Below are 21,697 nucleotides of genomic sequence, written 5' to 3'. Positions count from 1 at the left end.
GACTATACTTATACACTCAACCAATCACAGAGTTAAGGGGCGGGACTATACACTCAACCAATCACACGAGTTTGGGGGAGGGACTATACACTCAACCAATAACACGAGTTTAGGGGCGGGACTATCTGTTGAAAACAATCACAGTTTCCGGCCACTCAACAGGCAACATGAAACATGAAGTGCACTCAAAAAATACTTCGGTAGTATTTGAGGTGCATATAAAACTTCCATGATGAACATTTGTCAGTCATACAGAAATGAAACCTGAATGCGTTTAAAACACAAGTTTATATATTTATATCAATCAATCTGATTTGTTTCAATCTCACACATTTTAACTACTGGTAATTGAATATTGCTTGATCCACAGTACGTCATATTTTAACCATGTTCACTGTTTAACTGAATAAATGTCATTATTTTATGCGGATTCTAAGCAATTTGAAATAGATGCACTGTGAAAATATATGATTTTGAAATCAAATAAAATTGATGCAAATAAAGTGTAGAAATCTTTCCTGTTTAATTTCTGTATGACTGAAAAATACGCATCACATTAAGTTTATTAGTTTGTTTATGTTGAAACTGTAATCCAAATGCATGGACATTTTATATGCAATTCAAATGCATAAATCTTTAGTTTAGGCCTAAATATTTTATTAGAGTTTTTACTTTTTTTTTTGTTTAATTTGACGTATTTTCATTTGAAACGGTATAAAAAAAAAAAAAAAAGAAGATTTTATCCATCAATAAATGATTGGATGGTGAAAAGCGTCAGTGATTAATATGTTTCAATAACGTCAATTAAAAAGAAAGTTGTGCTTTTTTTCACTGATCAATCGTTCACAACTAGTTTGTTTATTGCAGACCAGCTTCAAGACATAAATTAATCAAACATTCAATAATATTCAGCTTATTTAAATCCCAAAGCGTTCTGTACAACATGGCAACTCTATAAAATATTCTTTAGTTGTATTTTTCCAGGGTCAAAGCATGACCCATGAGCATGTTCAGCTGAGGTGCGTTTATAAAGACCTTTATCCGGTCCATGCAGGCCTCCATCTTCAGCTGCTCCACGGCCTTCCGGGCCTGAGAGATGCTGGCGGTGCTGTTATTGGCCATGCCGTCCTTCATGATTGAGTCCTGCACACAGATCACATGACCGTCACACACTCCAGCGCTGGACCAACAGAATGGGAATACGGGATCTTGCATGAATGAAAACGAAGGGCCGTCTTCCCTGTTGTGATGTTTATACACGAGTGAGACGGCATTAAAGGATAATTCCGGTATTTAACACATTGAGTCTATATTGTAGTTTGTTTTGGATGAACAAGAGTGGTGGACAACATTTTTTTGACAATGGTTCCTCTCTCGAGTTTTTGACTATAATAGAATTGGCCATGGACCCATTTAACATTGGAGTCAATGGTCATGTCCGAAAATGTCATTAAAACAGCCAATAATGTTCGTTTACAAAACTGTTAAACTCACCGAGTGGTTAGTGGTGTTAGTTGATGATTATAAACAATATATCGTCGCAATATATGATTCCAATCCGTTTATTTTGCTATAGTGGAACTATTTTTTCAGACACTTCACAACCGTGTAACTTCCGCTCAATGACGAATAAAACACGACAGAAACTGTATTTCGCAACACTTTTTGTTTCTGGAACATCAACTAACATCACTAATCACTTGGTGAGTTGTACAGTTTTGAAAACTAATGTTAAATGTTGTTTTAATGACATTTTCGGACATGCCCATTGACTCCAATGTTAAATGGGTCCATGGCCAATTCTTTTATAGTCAAAAACTCGAGAGAGGAACCATTGTCAAAAAAATGTTGTCCACCACTCTTGTTCATCCAAAACAAACTACAATATAGACTCAAGGTGTTAAATACCGGAATTATCCTTTAACAAAGCCATCGTGTTAATCAGTTAGTTCACCCAAAAATGAAAATCATCCCATAATTTACTCATCCTCAAGCCATCCTAAGTGTTTATATCTTTCTTCTTTCCGCCGAACACAATCAGAGTTATATTAAAAACATCCTGGCTCTTCCCAGCTTTATAATGGGAGTGAATGGTGCCTGAGATTTTGAAGGCCAAAAAAGCGCATCCATCCATCATAACAGTGAGTGATGCACCGGAATGAAAATTCTGGGCCGAAACCGATACCGAAAATTTAGGATGCACTTGGCCGAAAATGGCTTCTTTAAAAAACTTGAATATATATTTGTATTGCTTAATTATTTTTACTGGATCTGAAATTAAAAATCACAAACCAATAGAATAATCATCAAACTTGTATTAACACTAACAGTTACATAAAATATTTGTAACAAAAAATAAATCATATTATTCTTCAAGTTTTCTTCCATTTATAAAATAGTTTAACATTTGTGGGGGAAAAACAATCCACAATTATCTGAATAACTGCACACACAATCACAGAATGGCAGCGGGCCTGTATTCTGCTGCCGCATGGAAACTATTACTTACTTGCATTTTAAATTTCTGTGCAAAACAACAGTGCAAAAACAGCTCTTTGGCACCGTACCCCCTCTTGAACCTTTTGCAGAACAAACGTTACATACTGCAAGTTTGTTGTCCGCATCTGAAACTTTAAAGTACTTCCGTACCGCTGACATGCTCAATCTTTGCAGACGCGTGCTAACGGCTCGACCGCGAGTGAAACCCAAACGCTTGCGCGCGGGACGGGAGGGGCGCGGTTGACATTCATTTTCGGTTTACATCTTCGGCTGGCTTTTTTATTTCGGCCCGAAACCGATAATGCCATTTTCGGCCGAAATTTCGGTGCACCCCTAATAACAGTGATCCATACGCCTGCAGGGGTTAATAAAGGCCTTCTGAAGAGAAAATATCCATATTTATAACTTTATAATCTATAATTACTGGCTTCAGGTAACGACTGTACACAAGTCTAGTTCCGGCGGAAGAGTGACCTCTGACCCCACGCATGACGAGTGACCTCTGACCCCACACATGACAAGTGACCTCTGACCCCACGCATGACGAGTGACCTTTGACCCCACACGTGACAAGTGACCTCTGACCCCACGCATGACCCCACATATGACGAGTGACCTCTGACCCCACGCATGACGAGTGACCTTTGACCCCACACATGACAAGTGACCTCTGACCCCACGCATGACGAGTGACCCCACATATGACGAGTGACCTCTGAACCCACGCATGACTTCGACGCCTCTCACGGGTCAAACAAACTCAAGCTCCTCCCACATTTCTCTTCAAAAATTCTCGTTTTAGACTTCTAATTCGGGACAAGTGTTTTGTTTTACTCGATCCTCTGTGCTTCCACGTTTGTCAATACGTCATGCGTGGGTTCAGAGGTCACTCGTCATGCATGAGCTCAGAGGCCACTCGTCATGCGTGGGGTCAGAGGTCACTCGTCATGCGTGGGGGCACTCGTCATGCGTGGGGTCAGAGGTCACTCGTCATGCGTCGGGTCAGAGGTCACTACTCCGCCGGAACTAGACTTGTGATAGACTTATAGAACTAGACTTATATGATTATAGATCATAAAGTTATAAATATGGATATTTCCTCTTCAGAAGGGCGTATGGATCACTGTTATGATGGATGGATGCGCTTTTTTGGCCTTCAAAATCTCAGGCACCATTCACTCCCATTATAAAGCTGGGAAGAGCCAGGATGTTTTTAATATATCTCTGATTGCTTTTGGCTGAAAGAAGAAAGATATAAACACCTAAGATGGCTTGAGGATGAGTAAACTATGGGATAATTTTCATTTTTGGGTGAACTAACCCTTTAAGACTACCGGTATGTCTTAAGTACTAGTATGATCATCTAGCGGTTAGTCAAGCGGCACGTTGACTATGTTTTTGTGTGACTTAAAACAGTTATGGACAGTCTCAAAGAAAAAAATGTGATGAATACCTTCATCAACCGGCTTCTGGAACAATAACAAATGTGGGCGGGGCTTAATTTTGTCCGTGGGGAATTGATTGGTTGATTGGATGGTTGTGGTTTGCTATTGGCTGATCTCGAGTGACAGGTTGCCCCGCCCACATCACCAGAGAAGAGAAGTTATGAGGGAGGGGAAGTTAAGATGAAAGATTATGAGGCACAAAATGATGTGCATGGATAAATAATTTAGAAAAACAAACATGAATTGTCAATTTTTGTGAATTTAATGTAAATGTAAACAGTACTTTACTGTAAGAGTCTCAATGTGACTGTATTCATGAATGACTGAACCTGAGCTGTTCTCTGAGCGTTTATTTATTCGGCTATTCTTTTAATTTCATTCAAGCTTGTTTACTTGCAATTTTTTTGCAAAAAATTCTACAAAAATCTGACATTGATAATAATCATAAATGTTTCTTGATCATCAGATCATCATATTATTCTGATTTCTGAAGGATCATGTGACACTGAAGACTGGAGTAATGATGCTGAAAATCCAGCTTTTAATCACAATAATAAATTACACTTTACTATATATTCACGTAACAACGACTATTTTAAACCGTAATAATATTTCACAATATGATATGAATTTACGCTTCCCTGATATTTCCAGGCTTCCCATTCTGTGAAGTGTTTTTTTTTTCTGGGTTAAACAATCACATTTCCCAACGTTGCGTTATAAGATCTCCAAGAACACCTGTCAAAACAGGCCAGAGGAGCAGCTAAGCATCACAGGGGTTCATTTTGAAGTTATTAGTATAATTTTTTTCACACATAAATCACTACACAGCTCTAAAGTGAATCTCACCAGATCGAGCACGAGCTTCATAACAGCCCCTTTAACCCTCAGTGCATCATGTACATCATCCACACACACTCATAATGACACAGTGCTGAGTAAAGGCCAAAAAAAAAAAACATGCACTGGAGCATGTGGGTTGAATCATAAAACCATTAAAGCTATTTAGCTTTCATATTTAATGCTTGTTATTTGTAGGCGACATGTGACCAAAATCTAGAATCAGCAAAACGCACGAGGGTCGTGATATATTCCTCCATCCATCCGTTCATTCATCCATTCAAGGCCATTCCGTGCATTATCACAGAGCTCGTGAAGCTCATCACTGAACATCTGAATCTTCATCATAATCATTTCGATTATAAAGGCGGAATTCCAGCCGATGGAATCAAAACGCCCAAGAGACTCGCGCGCGTCCATCTTTCGCTCTCACGCGCGCTTCTGGTCATTCCAGCATCATCCCAAAAAAGAAAAAACATGTATCCATCCATACATACATCATCCCTCATCCCTAATCTACAGCACGAGCGCGGTTATATCGCTCGTGCTGACCATGAGATAATAAGAGAAACCGTTGCCCATAAACCCGCGGTCGCGTCAGGAACGTTCGAATTGTTACAAATGTTGCACTCAAACGTTCCAAAAATTACGCAATAGAACATTCGAATCTACGTAACGAGCACAAATACCTGGCGAGGCACAGGAACGCGTGTTAACACCCACCTGAAGTGTGTCAGTGGTCAGACTTCAGTATGTGGCTCGACTCCACCCGAACGCGACGAGGAAAAACCCGCAACACACACCTCACACACACACGGTCACCGTCCGCTCGCGTGCATCCGCCGAACGCCGTCAAACGTCGAGTATTTCCCCGGTTTCTGCTCTGCTGGTTGATTCGGTGTCGGTTCATGGGATGTGAGGAGGGGAACCTCGATGTGACGCACAAACGCGGCGCGCGAGGAGGATGCAGGTGTCACTGCGCCTTTAAGAAATCAGACGGTTCACTTCGCGCGCGTCCTCCGGTATCGGTGGCCCGTTGTGTGTGTGTGTGTGTGTGTTATCAGATCAGATGTTTAGTATCGCTGGAGGATCACTAGGGCTCATTATTCTGCAGGGCGCATCCGAGGCACGTGAGGTTTCCCTGCTTAATGTGACATCACCGGGTCTCCCAGTCACCGGGATGACGTAACCGCCTCCAAAACACTCGCTTGTGACGTAACACAGATGTTGGGCGCGCGAAAAACTCAAGCAATTAGTCCCCCAATTTTTCTCACTTTCAAGAAGATGTTAAGGTCTAGGTCTATATTAAATCCTTGTCTACCTAACAAAGGCTACTAAAACTTTTAATGCATGCTCCCTTTTTGTGTAATCTTTAATATTATTTTATGTTTTGTGGCGATGATTTATCTTTATTCATATTTCAATATTTCCACATTTATTTATTTGTTTAATTTATATTTACAGGTGAAACTCGAAAAATTAGAATATCGAGCAAAAGTTAATTTATTTTAGTAATTAAACTTAATGTTATTTTGATAATTATGGCTTACAGTTTATGAAAACCCAAGGTTTCCATAAGCTGTAAGCCATAATCATCAAAATTATAACAAATAAAGGCTTGAAATATCTCACTTTGAGTCTATATAATATATTAGTTTCACCTTTTAAGTTGAATTACTGAAATAAATGAACTTTTGCACGATATTAAAATTTTTCCATTTTCACCTGTAGATATTTTTTTTTTCTACTTTTTAATTTTTTTCTCTCAATTCAAATGTGAAGTAATATTTGCCCATCCCTGAACCCCCAGGCTCTTTTGTATTCTGTAAGTAAATGTTTAAATAAAGAAAATTTATAAAGAAAATATAATCTCTTGCAATTAGTAAAAAAAAAAAAAAAAAAAAAAAAAAAATAGACACCATGTAGTTGGGAACTCGCTAACTTTTATGAATAGAGTCAAATTGAATAGAACTATCATATAATGGAACAGAATATAACTGGTAAATGTAGAACAGAATAATTTAGAATACAACACAGCAGAATAGAACCGAGCAATATAGAATATTAGGATCTATGGTTCCATGAAGAATCTTTAACATCAATTGAAACCTTTCATTACGCAAAAGGTTCTTTAGGTTATTAAAATGTTCTTGACACTAAAAATGGTTCTTTGGCATTATTGCAAAACCTTTATTTTTAACATTGAACATGAGAAACAAGTGCAACAAAACAGAATCAAAATTTCTTGAATATTTATATATATATATATATATATTATATTGGTGACATTTTATTACATATTTCATAAATACAAAAAATTAGAAATGTCCCAGCCAGGCCTTGGTGAACATATCAATCTTAATTTACATAAACCACTGTTAACTCAACATTCGACTGATAACAATAAGCCTTTTCGTGATAAATTCACACATCTTGCTTTACAAACTCAGTCAAGAACTCACACAATGACAGTAACATCTCTTTCTGAGGGAACTGCAAACATGACAACACAGTGCACAATAATTAAGAGATATATGTATGTAATGCAAGCATGGAAAACAGATTTTATACATAAACGTAAAAAAAACAAACACATAAATTCTCTCTAACTACCTGTCATTGAAGTGCTGGCGTTCTGGACTCACACTGAGAGATGATATACATGTGTCTGATATTTCTGAAAATAATGCAAAACAAAAAGGTGAAAGCATTCCTATTCTGGTAAACACTCAAATGTAAGACAAGCCAATTAAATTAGTTGCAATGTAAGAGAAAATACAGAATGTTTCAGGAAGAAAGAAAAGAAAAATAACACAAACAAACACAGAGCGCTCGGGATCACGTTACGATCGCAGACGCTCGTTTACTGTAATCGGTCGTGTCTCCTCCACATTTAAGGCTGACTGACGCTTAAGACTTCAAGAGCATCGGTTTCCTGTGAGTTTATGCAATTGTTTAGTGATATTGCTTTGCCTTTGTACGGTTATTATCAGGTTGTTTTTATTGCAAACAAAAAAAAAACATGAATTTGTGATTTGGTCCTAAAGGTAGATTTGATTAAATTTGACATTGTATCTCCAATTATAGATAATGCTTGATCACAACATGCAATAATTTATAACACAACTGAACAGTATGTTCGAAAGAAGGAAAGCATGTTTTTAATGAATTAATATGAATTTGATGCGCTTATTAACTGGCAACTGGGCCGTTTGGTGCAAGTTGATGGAATAAAAACAGAATAAATGTTATTTGAGGACTTCACGAGTGACGCACGACTGCACATCAACTCAGGAACGACTGAACTGCATATTATAATGACGAACGAGAAACACGTTTAGATGTGGCTTTCATCCTGGTTTGAGAATAAATATTTCAAATGAGAGTTTAACAAGGCATTGCGTGCACACATTCATCCTGCCACTGCATGCCGGAGTCCGGGAGAGAGAGATATCCTGCGTGGATCACCAGACGCTAGTGTTTAGATTAGCTTTAATTCTCAGGATAGCTAAGACGAGGGAGGAAAGAGTGGAGTCTGAGGAGGACCAGACTCTAGCAGCTTTCAAAAATCAAACAACACGGAGTCACTAAACAAACACTACGACATGAATCATCAGTCAAACCAAAACACAAAACGAGGATAACGGAAAGAAACGATCCGCTCGCTCTGCCTCACGCCCCCCCCCGACGCATGTACGGAAACACACTTATGATACAGTCGCTTATAGCACAGCATAAAGTGCCGTGCATTTCCGTGGCGGGTCAGGGGGCGGAGCCTGTAATGGGCGTGTGCCTCTGGCTCCTCCTCTTCCGGGGTCAGCGGGGTCACTCGGCGCTCGTTCTGGGGCTCGCGGGGATCAGCCTGCAGCGTAACTGCTGAGGAACGAGTAAAACATGGGCAGCTTCATGCGCTGCTGGTCTCGCCGGCACCACGCGATCACGGTTCCCTCGCTGTTGGCCGTGTAAAGATGGTGTCCGTCACACGAGAACGTGAGACTGCGAGAGAATCGAGAAGGAACATCATTAGGCACATGATCATCAGGGACAAATAATGCACGTGCAATATCAATCGAAAGTTTTTTGTTTTTGAAAGAAAATCAAGGCTGCATTTATTGGAAATAAATATCAGAAATACAGTAAAAATTTTTAAATATTTTTACGGTTTAAAATAAAGTTTTTTTGTGTGTGAATATATAGTAATGTGTAATTTATTCCTGTGATCAAAGCTGAATTTTTAGCATCATTACTCCAGTCTTCAGTGTCACATGATCCTTCAGAAATCAGAATAATATGATGATTAAGAAACATTTATGATTATTATCAATGTTGACAAAAAAACGTGATGCACTACCATTCAAAATTTTGGGGTAAATTAGATTGAAATATACCAATAATAATCATAGTGTTTTTTTCAGCAAGGACTTATTAAATGGATCAAAAGAGACAGTAAAGAGATTTATAATGTTACAAAAGATTATATTTCAAATAAATGCTGTTCTTTGGACTTTATGTTCATTAAATAATCCTAAAAATATATATAATTTCTTTTTTTTTAAGAACCATAATTAACAATTGAGCATCAATAATAATGGTTTATAATTAATAATTGAAAATCATCATATTATACTGATTTCTGAAGGATCATGTGACACTGAAGACTGGAGTAATGATGATAAATTCAGCTTTGATCACAGGAATAAATTACACTTTACTAGATATCCACATAGAAAACAGCCATTTTAAATTGTAATAATATTTCACAATTTGTATTTGTATTTTTGATCAAATAAATACAGCCTCATTGAGCAGAAGAGACTTCTTTAAAAAAAAAAAAAAAAAAAAAAAAAATTGCTCCAAACTTTTGTTCACTTCTGGTAGTGTATAGGTGCACGTAACTTTTCTAATCTTGATATAAGAACAAATCTGTGTGCCGTCGTATGAGGAGCAAGTGTGTACCTGATGATAGGCCTGTTGGACTTTAGGAAGGTGATCTCTCTGACGGGCTTCAGGTCCCATGTGCTCCACAGCCTGAGCGGAAACGTGGACACGACAGAGAATTACATATGATGACAGAGAAGAGGAAAGAAAAGCATTGATGAGTCTTGAAACAATGCATTCTGCTGTTGTTATAGAACTCATTTAATATGGCTGTGCAATATTAATAATATTGGTAACATTTTACAATAAGGTCCATTAGTTAACTACATTAGTTAACATGAACTAATAATGAACTGCACCTATACAGTATTAATCTCTGTTAAAGGATTAGTTCACTTTAAAAAAAACTTTTGCTGATAATTTACTCACCCCGATGTCATCCAAGATGTCCATGTCTTTCTTTCTTCAGTCGAAAAGAAATGAAGGTTTTTGATGAACACATTTCTCCATATAATGGACGTCAATGGGCCCCAAACGGTTCAAGGTCCAGATGACAGTGTCAGCGCCGCTTCAACGGGCTTTAAACGACACCAGACGATGAATACGGGTCTTATCTAGCGAAACCATCGTCATTTCAAAAATAAATAAAAAAGTTTAAGTTTTATAAGCACAAGCGCTCGCCTTGCTCTGTTCTGTGATGCGCGTTCGTGACGTCACGTAATACGCAGTTACGTTGAAAAGGTCGCGCTTGACGAGTCAGTGCTTACAAATGTGCGGAAGGGGGACCATACACACATATTCAAATGTCTTTGTGTCAGTTTATCGGTTAAAATGCCCATTTCGTGTGCGTATCCTGGTGTTGTAATATTAAAAAGCCTAAAAGAACATTTTCGTCAGGATAGAAATGTTTTACTTTTCACAGAAGCGTGACCTTTACAGCGTAACTGCGTATTACGTGACGTCACGAACGCGCATCACAGAACAGAGCAAGGCGAGCGTTTGTACTTATAAAACGTAAACTTTTTTATTAATTTTTTTAATGAGCGATCGTTTCGCTAGATAAGACCCTTAGTCATCGTCTGGTGTCGTTTAAAGCCCGTTGAAGCGGCGCTGACACTGTCATCTGGACCTTGACCCGTTTGGGGCCCATTGACGTCCATTATATGGAGAAATGTGTTCATCAAAAACCTTCATTTCTTTTCGACTGAAGAAAGAAAGACATGGACATCATGGATGACATCGGGGGGAGTAAATTATCAGCTAAAGTTTTTTTAAAAAGTGAACTAATCCTTTAATGTTAATTTCAACTATATACTAATAGTTAATTAAATCTTGTTAACATTAGTTAATGTACTGTGAACTAACAATGACCAGCTGTATTTTTATTAACTAACATTACCAAATAAATACTATTACATTAATAAATACTGTAACAAATGTATCATTCATGGTTAGTTAGTACATTAACTAATGTTAACTAATGAACTGTATTATAAAATGTTACAATAATATTAAATAATAATGCACACAGGAAGTCCAAGTGATGTCACACAGGAAGTGTGAACTTTTGCATGCATGTGTGCAATTGTAAAACTTCATCAAATTCAACCTTGTTTCCAAAGTGGCTTTAATTTACAGCATTTGGTCTCAAACTAGCTAAGAGTGTGTAGTTTGTGGGGTTTTGGGTCAGTACTGTACCTGACCACACCGTTCTCCAGCCCGCCAGCGATCACGTTCACCGACACTCCCTCCGGCTGATTGGAGAACGCCACCGAACAGATGATCTCTCGACAGTGAACATGACCGATCAAATCTCCATTAATCGTCCACAGCCTCAGATCACTTCCTCCACCCACTGCACACATACAGAGAGAACGCCATTATATACACAGAACAACGAGGGAAACCTTATAACAAGCAGCTGTGCAAAATATGATACACCGGTGTCTTGCCAGAGGAGAAGTTTATATATGCATCATCTTTTTACTCTTTAATTCCTTTTATAACCGTTTTAACTTTTGACCCAAACATGGATTGAAACATGAAACCGGCATTTTTTTTTGAGTTTACTCATGAAACAAGGAATGACTGCAGAACTAGTCTTACACCGTGTCCTAACCAGACGAGATGCGATAAGATTCCAGCGACAAATAATCCGAGTCTTGCGGCGAGTGCACAGCCAATCAAAACAGTGTGTGGGCGGAGTCTCGCGGCGAGTGCACAGCCAATCAGAACAGCGTGTGTGCGGAGTCTCGCTGTGAGTGCACAGCCAATCAGAACAGTATGTGGGCGGAGTCTCGCGGCGAGTGCACAGCCAATCATAACACCGTGTGGGCAGAGTCTCATGGCGAGTGCACAGCCAATCAGAACAGCGTGTGGGCGGAGTCTCACGGTGAGTGCACAGCCAATCAGAACAGCGTGTGGGCGGAGTGTCGCGGCGAGTGCACAGCCAATCAGAACATCGTGTGGGCGGAGTCTCGCGGCGAGTGCAAAGCCAATCAGAATAGCGTGTGGGCGGAGTCTCGCGGCGAGTGCACAGCCAATCAGAACATTGTGTGGGCGGAGTCTCGCGGCGAGTGCACAGCCAATCAGAACATTGTGTGGGCGGAGTCTCGCTGTGAGTGCACAGCCAATCAGAACAGCGTGTGGGCGGAGTCTCGCTGTGAGTGCACAGCCAATCAGAACAGCGTGTGGGCGGAGTCTCGCGGCGAGTGCAAAGCCAATCAGAACAGCGTGTGGGCGGAGTCTCGCGGCGAGTGCACAGCCAATCAGAACAGCGTGTGGGCGGAGTCTCGCGGCGAGTGCACAGCACCAGAGAGTAATCTTCACGGCACTCGCAAGAAAATAGATAATCAAATTCACAAATATTACACCATTTAAACATTATTAAAAACACATAGGCTACTGAGTTACTAAAACAATCTTTGTCAAAGAATACACTCGTTTGTTCACAGTTTGCACGTTCTTGTTTCCATTTGTTTAATTTCAAGATCTGAGGTGAATTATCCAGTGTTGCTTTTACAGCTACAAAGCTGGAGCACTACATGATATTCAAAGTCACATGACACGCTTTTAACATTAAATAACGCACATAAACAGCGCCTGAGACTATCATTGCCACACTTTGTGTTTGTTGTTCCAGCGCGACGTCGCAGAAACATAGAAACCGTTTCTAAAGTAGAATCGTCGTGTGTCGCCGTCGCGGCTGGTTAGGAGAAAAACTCTGATTAACACGGAAAAGACGTATTTATCGTGTGTCACGTGTAGATAGGACACGGTGTCATGATTTCAGGGAGTGTAATGGACAAAAGCAGACTTTACCCAAGACCTTCAGCTGATCAAGCCCAGATTACAACTAGTTTCCATTTCTGTAATGATCTGCAGTTTCACACAGTCATATTTCAAAATGACACCAGCTGTGCAAAATATGATACACCGGTGTTTTGCCAGATGAGAAGTTTATCTAAGCATCATCTTTATCTCTTTTAATTCCTTTTATAACTGTATCATCTTTATCTCTTTTATAACTGTTTTAATTTTCCTAGCTTTTATGTTGTGATTACTTTAATTATTTTCTGTGTAAAGCACTTTGAATTACTATAGTGTGTGAAATCTGCTATATAAATAAACTTGCCTTGCCTAAATATTAATTTTGTTTAGCAAATATATGTGTATTAACTCTGCAGTGTTTCCTCTGTAATGGGCTGGTGTTGTCACCTGAGTCACAGACTGTGGCGATGTCTCCGGTCGTCTCGCTGGCGGACACTGCGTTCACTGGACTCTTGTGACCCGTGAGACTCTGAACGTAACACAGCCTAACACAGAAAACCACAAACAAACACTCATTAGATTCGCATTACTGCAAAACAGCACAGAAAATACTGCAATAAAGGGATTTGTTATTTAAATAAGCCATAATTGTTATAATATTAAGGAAGTACAAAATACTTCTACACTGTATAAGTACTTAAGGCGAGACACGGCAGGCAAAAACATCGTTTTTTTTTTTTTTCACTGGTCAATTTTGAGATTTTGGGATATTTGTCTTCAATAACATGTCTTCTTTCAGACTTGTGGTAAAAAAAAAGTTAGAAATACACATTTAGGTCTTTATTTTACTACACTTTGTCTATTTGCGTCTGTAGATTTCTCATAAATTCAACAAAAGTTGGGGTTCTTAATCAACACTGATCTGCGATCTCTGTCTCCCATCATCAAGGCAAGGCAAGGCAAGGCAAGGCAAGGCAAGTTTATTTATATAGCACATTTCATACACAGTGGTAATTCAAAGTGCTTTACATAGAAGAAATAAAAATAAAAATAATTACATAGATAATAAAAGAAATAAGAATAATTAAAACAGTTTAGAAAATAAAATACAGTGCAAACAGTCGGACGAACAGTGGCACAGTGCTCATTCAGTAAATGCAAAGCTAAACAGTGGTAATTCAAAGTGCTTTACATAGAAGAAATTAAAATAATCAAAAGAAAAAAGAATAATTAAAACCGTGTCTGAGATGGAAGTGATTGAGCAGGTTTGCGGTGCCACTGGACCTACAATCCAGGGACGTCCTCTGCTGGGGTGGTGTACCACACCAGTATTGCCCCACTGGGCCCCCACAGAGCACGTTTCACTTTTGCTGTTTTAAACAAACAGCGAACCTCTATACTCTCCATAGTATAGATAATCTTCACTCGCCTCGTCGGAGTGAAGCTCTCCCGTTCCCCTTCAAAATCTCTTCCAATCAGACAGCCCTGATAATTAATAATCACCCCTATCTGAGATGGAAGCGATTGAGCAGGTTTGCGGTGCCACTGGACCTACAATCCAGGGACGTCCTCTGCTGGGGTGGTGTACCACACCAGTATTGCCCCACTGGGCCCCCACAGAGCACGTTTCACTTTTGCTGTTTTAAACAAACAGCGAACCTCTATACTTTCCATAGTATAGCTAATCTTCACTCGCCTCGTCGGAGTGAAGCTCTCCCGTTCCCCTTCAAAATCTCTTCCAATCAGACAGCCCTAAAAATTAATAAAATCTTCCTGAATCACAGTTTGGAAAATAAAAAAATAAAAAAATAAAAAAATAAAAAAATACAGTGCAAACAGTCGGACGTGTTTTATATCGACCGGTAGCTATTATAGATCTTTCTTTTAAAAGGATCTTCTTACGACTTACATGCATCAACTTTCTTTTCTCTTTCAATCTTCTTACGACTTGCCATGTATCAACTTTCTATTCTCTTTCAATCTTCTTACCATCTATCAACTTTCTATTCTCTTTCAATCTTCTTACGACTTGCCATGTATCAACTTTCTTTTCTCTTTCAATCTTCTTACCATCTATCAACTTTCTATTCTCTTTCAATCTTCTTACGACTTGCCATGTATCAACTTTCTTTTCTCTTTCAATCTTCTTACCATCTATCAACTTTCTATTCTCTTTCAATCTTCTTACGACTTGCCATGTATCAACTTTCTTTTCTCTTTCAATCTTCAACTTTCTATTCTCTTTCAATCTTCTTACGACTTGCCATCTATCAACTTTCTATTCTCTTTCAATCTTCTTACGACTTGCCATCTATCAACTTCCTTTTCTCTTTCAATCTTCTTACGACTTGCCATCTATCAACTTCCTTTTCTCTTTCAATCTTCTTACGACTTCCCTGTATCAACTTTCTATTCTCTTTCAATCTTCTTTAATTCTTTAATTCTATCAACTTTCTACATCACACACACCGCTGGAAAGTTCTCTCTCTCCTGTACAATGCTGTCGTATCCAAATATGGTCAATTCCTTTTTATCATCAACCAATCGTGAAAGTAAAAGGGCTGAATGCGCAATCTCGTTGGCTGATGATAAATCTTTAAAGCCCGTTTTCTCAAAATGACTTTTCTGTCATTCTCCAAGTCTGAAATCTCCACTTCAGTCGCACCGATACACGCCAAACCTTCCAGTCATGTACCAAGTTATATTATAAAGACATTTACAGAGGGATTTGTAAATATATTATTCATAGCCTGATTTATACAACATTTTATTCCAAAAAACATGGCGAAAATCATTTTTTAAGGCTATTGACAGTATATTCTGATTTACAGGATAACAAAAGTAGATATCCATAAATCCCTCAAATTTTTTTCCCATCTAATATCTGAACACAATGAAAAAATGATTTTGAACCTGGATTTATCCAATACTCAGATTTCGTTTTTTTTTAAATATATGCAAATTAGCGCATATTTACTTAGATATTGCCTAATTTGCATATTTAAACATTAAATTACAGAAAACTTGTAATATATTTTTTTCTCATCTTAATGTAGGTAATCAACTGGGAAAGTTTCATGGTGATATCTGCTAGTTAAAAAAAATTACCCTATTCACCTGTAGTGTCTCGCCTTAAAAAAAAGTAGTTAAAAAATGTTCATGAAACTTCATGGCCCTACGAATATTTAGTTATTAAATATTCATAAGCTGTAAGCCATAATCATCACAATTAAAACAAATAAAGGCTTGAAATATCTCACTTTGCATGTAATGAGTCTATATAATATATTAATTTCACCTTTTAAGTTGAGTTACTGAAATAAATGAACTTTTGCAGCATATTATAATTTTTCCAGTTTCACCTGTACATGAGTGTTTAAGACTAAAGTGATGTCACTGAACACACACCTGTTGAGGTCCCAGAGGATGCAGGTGCCGTCCCGACTCACACTGATGAGGATGCTGTAGGGTTTACAGACGAACAGGCCCGTGACCTCGGCCGTGTGACCGTACAGGTGGACCTGAGACTCCACCTCCATCTCTGTGGGCTGAAGAACACATGGAGAACTCAGGGCTTTGGCTAATGGCCTCATTAGAGCGCGGATAATGGCCTGAACGAGCGCTTTAGCAGATGATTCTGATCTGGGTTTATGGTTCAGGGTAAACAAACCACCACATGGCTGTATGTAAGAGGACAATCAATAAAAGCACTAAAACTGCTCATGGAGGAAAATGCAGGCAAGTAATAATGTGGAGTGATAATGCATAATAGTTGGGCTTATTAATCATTCAATACTTGTGCATTTTCAGATTATGGATGTTGGTTGATAAACTGCCTGCTTTTCCCGTTTTCTTTTTTTACACTTGGTATCGGTTTGCTTTTAATAAAAAGATCTGCTAATAAATATATGCATGTAGATGCACATGTGAAGCAAATCTGAAATTCATATACACTAAATCACCTAAAAAAAAAAAAGCAATAATTTCTATGGACTTTGACGATATCTGGTCTTGGAAAAGAGCAGCGTGAGCATTCTTCAGAATATCTGCTTTTTTCTTCTCCTTTTTATCATCTACATCATCTTTATTTTACATTTTTTAAATTCTTTATTAAGCTTTACATAAACAGGGAACCATTAAGAGCAAATACGATAGGTTGAAACAAGACTTGCCCTCACTCCTGAATGTTATAAGTACAAGTCATACATGTTGAATGTATGAATACATATACGTGAGGAAAGAGAAAAATAAATAAAATTAAATGACTAAATAAAATTAACTTGATAAGAATGCATTCAAATGATATCAACGGAAATAATAATCTTCTTAAAATCTTTTTTTTTTACAGTGTACTTATGTTTGAAGTCTAAGTTCTTTAAATTAAATCATTTTTATCATCATTATCTTTATTTTTTAAATTCTTTATTAAGCTTTACATAAACAGGGAACCATTAACAGCAAATACGATATCTTGAAACAAGACTTCACATTGCCCTCATTCCTGAATGTTTATATGAGAATGAGAAAAATAAATAAAATTAAACGACTAAATAAAATTAACTTGATAAGAATGCATATGAAACTGAAATACCTCTCCAAATGTCAGAAAGATTGGTTGAAACGAATAAGAGAAACAGGTTATCAATGAAAGCGCCGTCTGACGCCCAGACTCCAGCCCACCTGTGGGCCGCAGGAAATGTGTTTCTAGGGCAACCGGGAGATGACTAACAAGGCCACTACAAACACTGTGTGTGTGTGTGTGTGTGTGTGTGTGCTCTACAGGGAGTGATAATGGACGTGGGCGGCTGCGTGGGTGGGGGCATGTTGCCATGGTTACGCACCATGGTGGTGGTGAAGCGGTTGCTGTAGGCGGTAATGACTCCACACTTGCTGCCCGTAAACAGCTGACAACTGTCCGGCACCCAGGCACAACTCGACACCTGAGGAGAGACCCAGATCAGATCAGAGACGAGGAAACACACTCATGAAGAAGGGGACATGTTGATGACGTGATTACGTAAAGGGTGAATCTCACAAAAGCCGTTAAGAACAAGCCTGGTGGCTCATATTTCACCCAAAATAAAAATAAAAAATTGCACTGCTGTTCAAAGCATTGTGGGGTCAGCAATGTGATTAATACTTTGGTGATCTTTGCGTGTCGGTCAAAAATTATTGATTTTTTATTTTTTATTTAAATTAAATTAATGTACTATATTTTAGTTCGATAATGTTTTTTTTATTTTGTATTTTTAGGGGATTTTATGGGTCTAAATCATATTTACGCTTTATTTATAATCCATTTATTCCCTTTTTGCGCATGGACTTGGAAATGTAATTGTCGTAAATCTTGAATGCTTTAGAGCAACAGACTTAAGTTTGATCTCTTTTCAGAGACGGCACTTGGCAGATTATTGCTTACGTTAAGAACAAGCCTGGTGGCTAATATTTCACAAAAAAATAAAATAAATTTGCACTACCGTTCAAAGCAATTAATATTTTGGTGCTCTTTGAATGTCGGTCAAAAATTACAGAAATTAAAAATGAATGCATCTTACTGTGTTCTTTTGATTTAGGGGTAAAATATGACCTGTACATGTTTTTGTGAGCTATGCTCTGTCAGATCAGCTTTATTTATATAGCATTTCTTTATACAATACAGTTTGTTTCAAAGCAGCTTTACAGGGTTAACAGGAAAATAATCAATTTCGGCTGTTGATTCAGTTCCATTGTAAAGATCATCAGTTATTAAATGAGTTAATTTCCTCTATAAAGCAGTTCTGCAAAGAATGATATCATCGTCCACCTCAGTTCAGTTCTCATTCAACAGAGTCAGCACAGTCAGATCAATGATACTGTTGAATTTTAAGATTTGTGGTAACATTTTACAATAAGGTTCATTAGTCAACATAAGTTGCACTAAGAATAAACAATACTTCTTCAGCATTTATTAATTTATTATTGTATTTGTTAACATTAGTTAACATTAATGCACTGTGAACTAACATGAACAAACAATGAATGAACAGCTGTATTTTTATTAACTAACATTAACAAAGATTAATAAATACAGTAATAAATGTATTGCTCATTGTTAGTTCTTGTTAGTAAATACATTAACTAATGTTAAAGCGGTGGTATAATGCCCTTTTCACAAGATGTAAAATAAGTCTCTGATGTCCCCAGAGTGTGTGTGTGAAGTTTTAGCTCAAAATACCCCACAGATATTTTTATATTGAATGTTAAAATTGTCACTTTTTGAGGGCGAGCAAAAACACACCGTTTTTGTGTCTGTCCCTTTAAATGCAAATGAGCTGCTGCTCCCAGCACAGGGGGCGGAGCTTCAAGAGCTCATGTTCTTTTATCTCACACACACTGAAAATTGTTCAAACCGGAGTCAGAAAGACGGAGACTCAAGAAGAAGCAACAGTTAGCAGCCGTTTGTTGTAGTCCTTAAAAAGCTATTTCTTTAAAAGCAAATATCTCCCTTTGCTTTGAACTTTGAACATTGTAACTTTGCAGATGCTGTTTATGATCAAACAGCAACATTACACACTAACTACAGTTAGAAAAGTGAAATCATAATCAACCACCCCTTTAACTAATGAACCTTATTGTAAAGTGTTACCAGATTTTTAAGTCAATTTTGAGTACGGGGTGCTGTGCATATAACAGACGAGTGTACTGCCACATCACAAACTGAATCTGGAAGCTGTGCAAGCGTAGCCGGCGTATGCTAGCGGTGTTTACGACCCTGACCTGGTGCAGTGGTGAGCACTGGATGAAGTTGATGGGCGGCTCGCTCTGTTTGCTCTTCAGACGCAGCATGTTGTCGGTGTAACCCCAGCTCAGGATAGCAGACCACTGTATGTCAGTGCTGTGCATGCTCCTTACACCTGAGACACGGAGAAAACACGTCATTTGTAATGTGAGATCATTTTCTATGATGGCAAACTTACTTTCCTCACGTACTATGAGAACTGTGTTCATTTATGTGGATAATTGAGATAAGACACAAATGCAGATGCCATAAAAGTACCAGAAATCTAGTCATGGATCATAACACAATCTAGAATAGTTGGGCTGATTAATCAGTCAATATTTGCACAGATTATGGATGTTATGGTCGATAAACTGCCGGATTTGCCCTTTAAATAGGAACTGTGTTTCCTTTTGTTTTTCACATCCGTTATTGACATCGGTTTGATTTGAGTAAAAATATATGCTAATAAATGTATAAATGTCCATAAATTAATGTAGGTGTACACCATACATTTGAAAATGCATCAGAAATTCATAGACAGTACCGTTAAAAAGTTTGGAGTGTGTACGATTTTTTATGTTTTTAAAAAGAAGTCTTCTGTCCACCAAGGTTGCATTTATTTGATCAAAATTACAGTAAAAACAGTGGAATATTATTACAATTTAAATCAGCTGTTTTCTATGTGAATATATTTTAAGATGTAATTTATTCCTGTGATCAAAGCTGAATTTTCAGCATCATTACTCCAGTCTTCAGTGTCACATGATCCTTCAGAAATCAGTATAATATGATGATTTGCTGCTCAAGAAACATTTATGATTATTATCAATGTTGAAAACAGTTTTTCAGGAATACACGATCGCCGAGTACAGCACAAAATCAACAAAATCCTGCATAAAAAATTAAAAGGTCACAAAAAAATTAATTATAATTATCTCATTGAACTATCCCTAATTTAATTAAAGTTATACTGCATTATTTAGAGGATAGAGATGTTGATAACTCAATTCGGTATAAAAAAATATAATTATCTTAAAATATAAAAAATATTATTATTTCAGGTTTTTTAAGACTGGGTAAGGCTGAGCACCGCACTCAATATCCCCATTTTCAAGTCTGAAAAAACATTGTTTTAAAAGTTATAATGTATCAGAGACTAAATTAAACAAGATTTATGCATTTTGTGCAAACTTTTATTTTGTGTCATTTATATGTGGTATCCTAATTATAAAACAAATCATCACAGATTTTTAGCACATAAATTGAAATAATCCCCACAAATCACTATAATTTTACAAAAAAATCATAAAATCCTGGTGGGACTGAGTTGTGCTGCCTCGTGTTTTGTGGAAACCATGATGCATTTTTTTTTTTAGATTGAAAGTAAAAAAAAAAAAACTGAATTTGTTTAAAATATAGATATTTTGCATCATTATAAATGTCTTCAATTCAATGCGCCCTTGATGAATAACATATTAATAAAACAAAATAAAATAAAATATATATATTGCTGACCCCAAACTTTTGAACGTCACTGTATATCAGGTCTGTAATTGTATGTCTATATGAATGAATGATGAGGCAGTTTCTCGTGTGTGTGTGTGTGTCCTCCACCTTGCTCCTTGCTGTAGATCATCATGAGGCAGAACTTGCGGGAGAGGCCGCAGATGGCTCGTGTGGGCAGCGCCAGCAGGGACCCGAAGCGTTCGCCGTGAGGTTGGCTGAAACACACCACGGGGTCCGGAGCACTGGGGGATCCCACGTACTCGCCCCACTTCAAGCCCTTTATCCACGGCAGAGGACTCTGGAAATCACACGAGAGGATTTAAAGGCTGTAAAAGATCATTTGGGAGTCATGCGTGTCGACACGCGCTGTAAAACGGTCAACCAATCACAACAGACTCTGACCAATCAGAGCGGAGTTGAAAAGAGGGGTTTAAGACTGAATCTTCGAATTAACCGTTTTCTCACTCTTTGATAAACGAGGTGATGTGCAATGTATGTT

The 21,697-nt window shown here is 37.9% G+C and overlaps 2 protein-coding genes across 4 annotated transcripts in view; both read right to left on the bottom strand.

Annotated features, from left to right (window-relative positions):
• The window catches only part of b3galnt2 (beta-1,3-N-acetylgalactosaminyltransferase 2), a 64,258-nt gene extending 56,727 nt beyond the window's left edge, over positions 1-7,531 (bottom strand). The window contains exons 1-2 of one of the 2 annotated variants that reach the window (XR_013800340.1): positions 7,398-7,531; positions 1,036-1,143 (exon numbers count right to left, since the gene is read on the bottom strand). The gene's annotated coding sequence lies outside the window, so the exon portion shown is untranslated. Of the gene's footprint in view, positions 1-1,035; positions 1,144-5,507; positions 5,943-7,397 lie in introns of those variants that run through there. The other variant, XR_013800341.1, reaches the window with a different exon arrangement.
• lyst (lysosomal trafficking regulator) overlaps positions 7,036-21,697 on the bottom strand; it is a 127,589-nt gene continuing 112,927 nt past the window's right edge. For both annotated transcript variants that reach the window (XM_079636293.1, XM_079636294.1), the window contains 8 exons: positions 21,307-21,496; positions 19,689-19,825; positions 17,774-17,872; positions 16,341-16,480; positions 13,380-13,477; positions 11,361-11,517; positions 9,741-9,812; positions 7,036-8,780 (listed from right to left, as the gene is read on the bottom strand). In XM_079636293.1, coding sequence (XP_079492419.1) covers positions 8,642-8,780; positions 9,741-9,812; positions 11,361-11,517; positions 13,380-13,477; positions 16,341-16,480; positions 17,774-17,872; positions 19,689-19,825; positions 21,307-21,496 — 1,032 coding nt within the window. In that variant the 3' untranslated portion in view covers positions 7,036-8,641. The remainder of the gene's footprint in view (positions 8,781-9,740; positions 9,813-11,360; positions 11,518-13,379; positions 13,478-16,340; positions 16,481-17,773; positions 17,873-19,688; positions 19,826-21,306; positions 21,497-21,697) is intronic.

Source organism: Phoxinus phoxinus (assembly GCF_949152265.1).
Source record: "Phoxinus phoxinus genome assembly, chromosome: 14".
Taxonomy (NCBI): Eukaryota; Metazoa; Chordata; class Actinopteri; order Cypriniformes; family Leuciscidae; genus Phoxinus; species Phoxinus phoxinus.
Note: the sequence above shows the minus strand (reverse complement) of the source record. Positions and strands in the feature narration are given on the sequence as shown.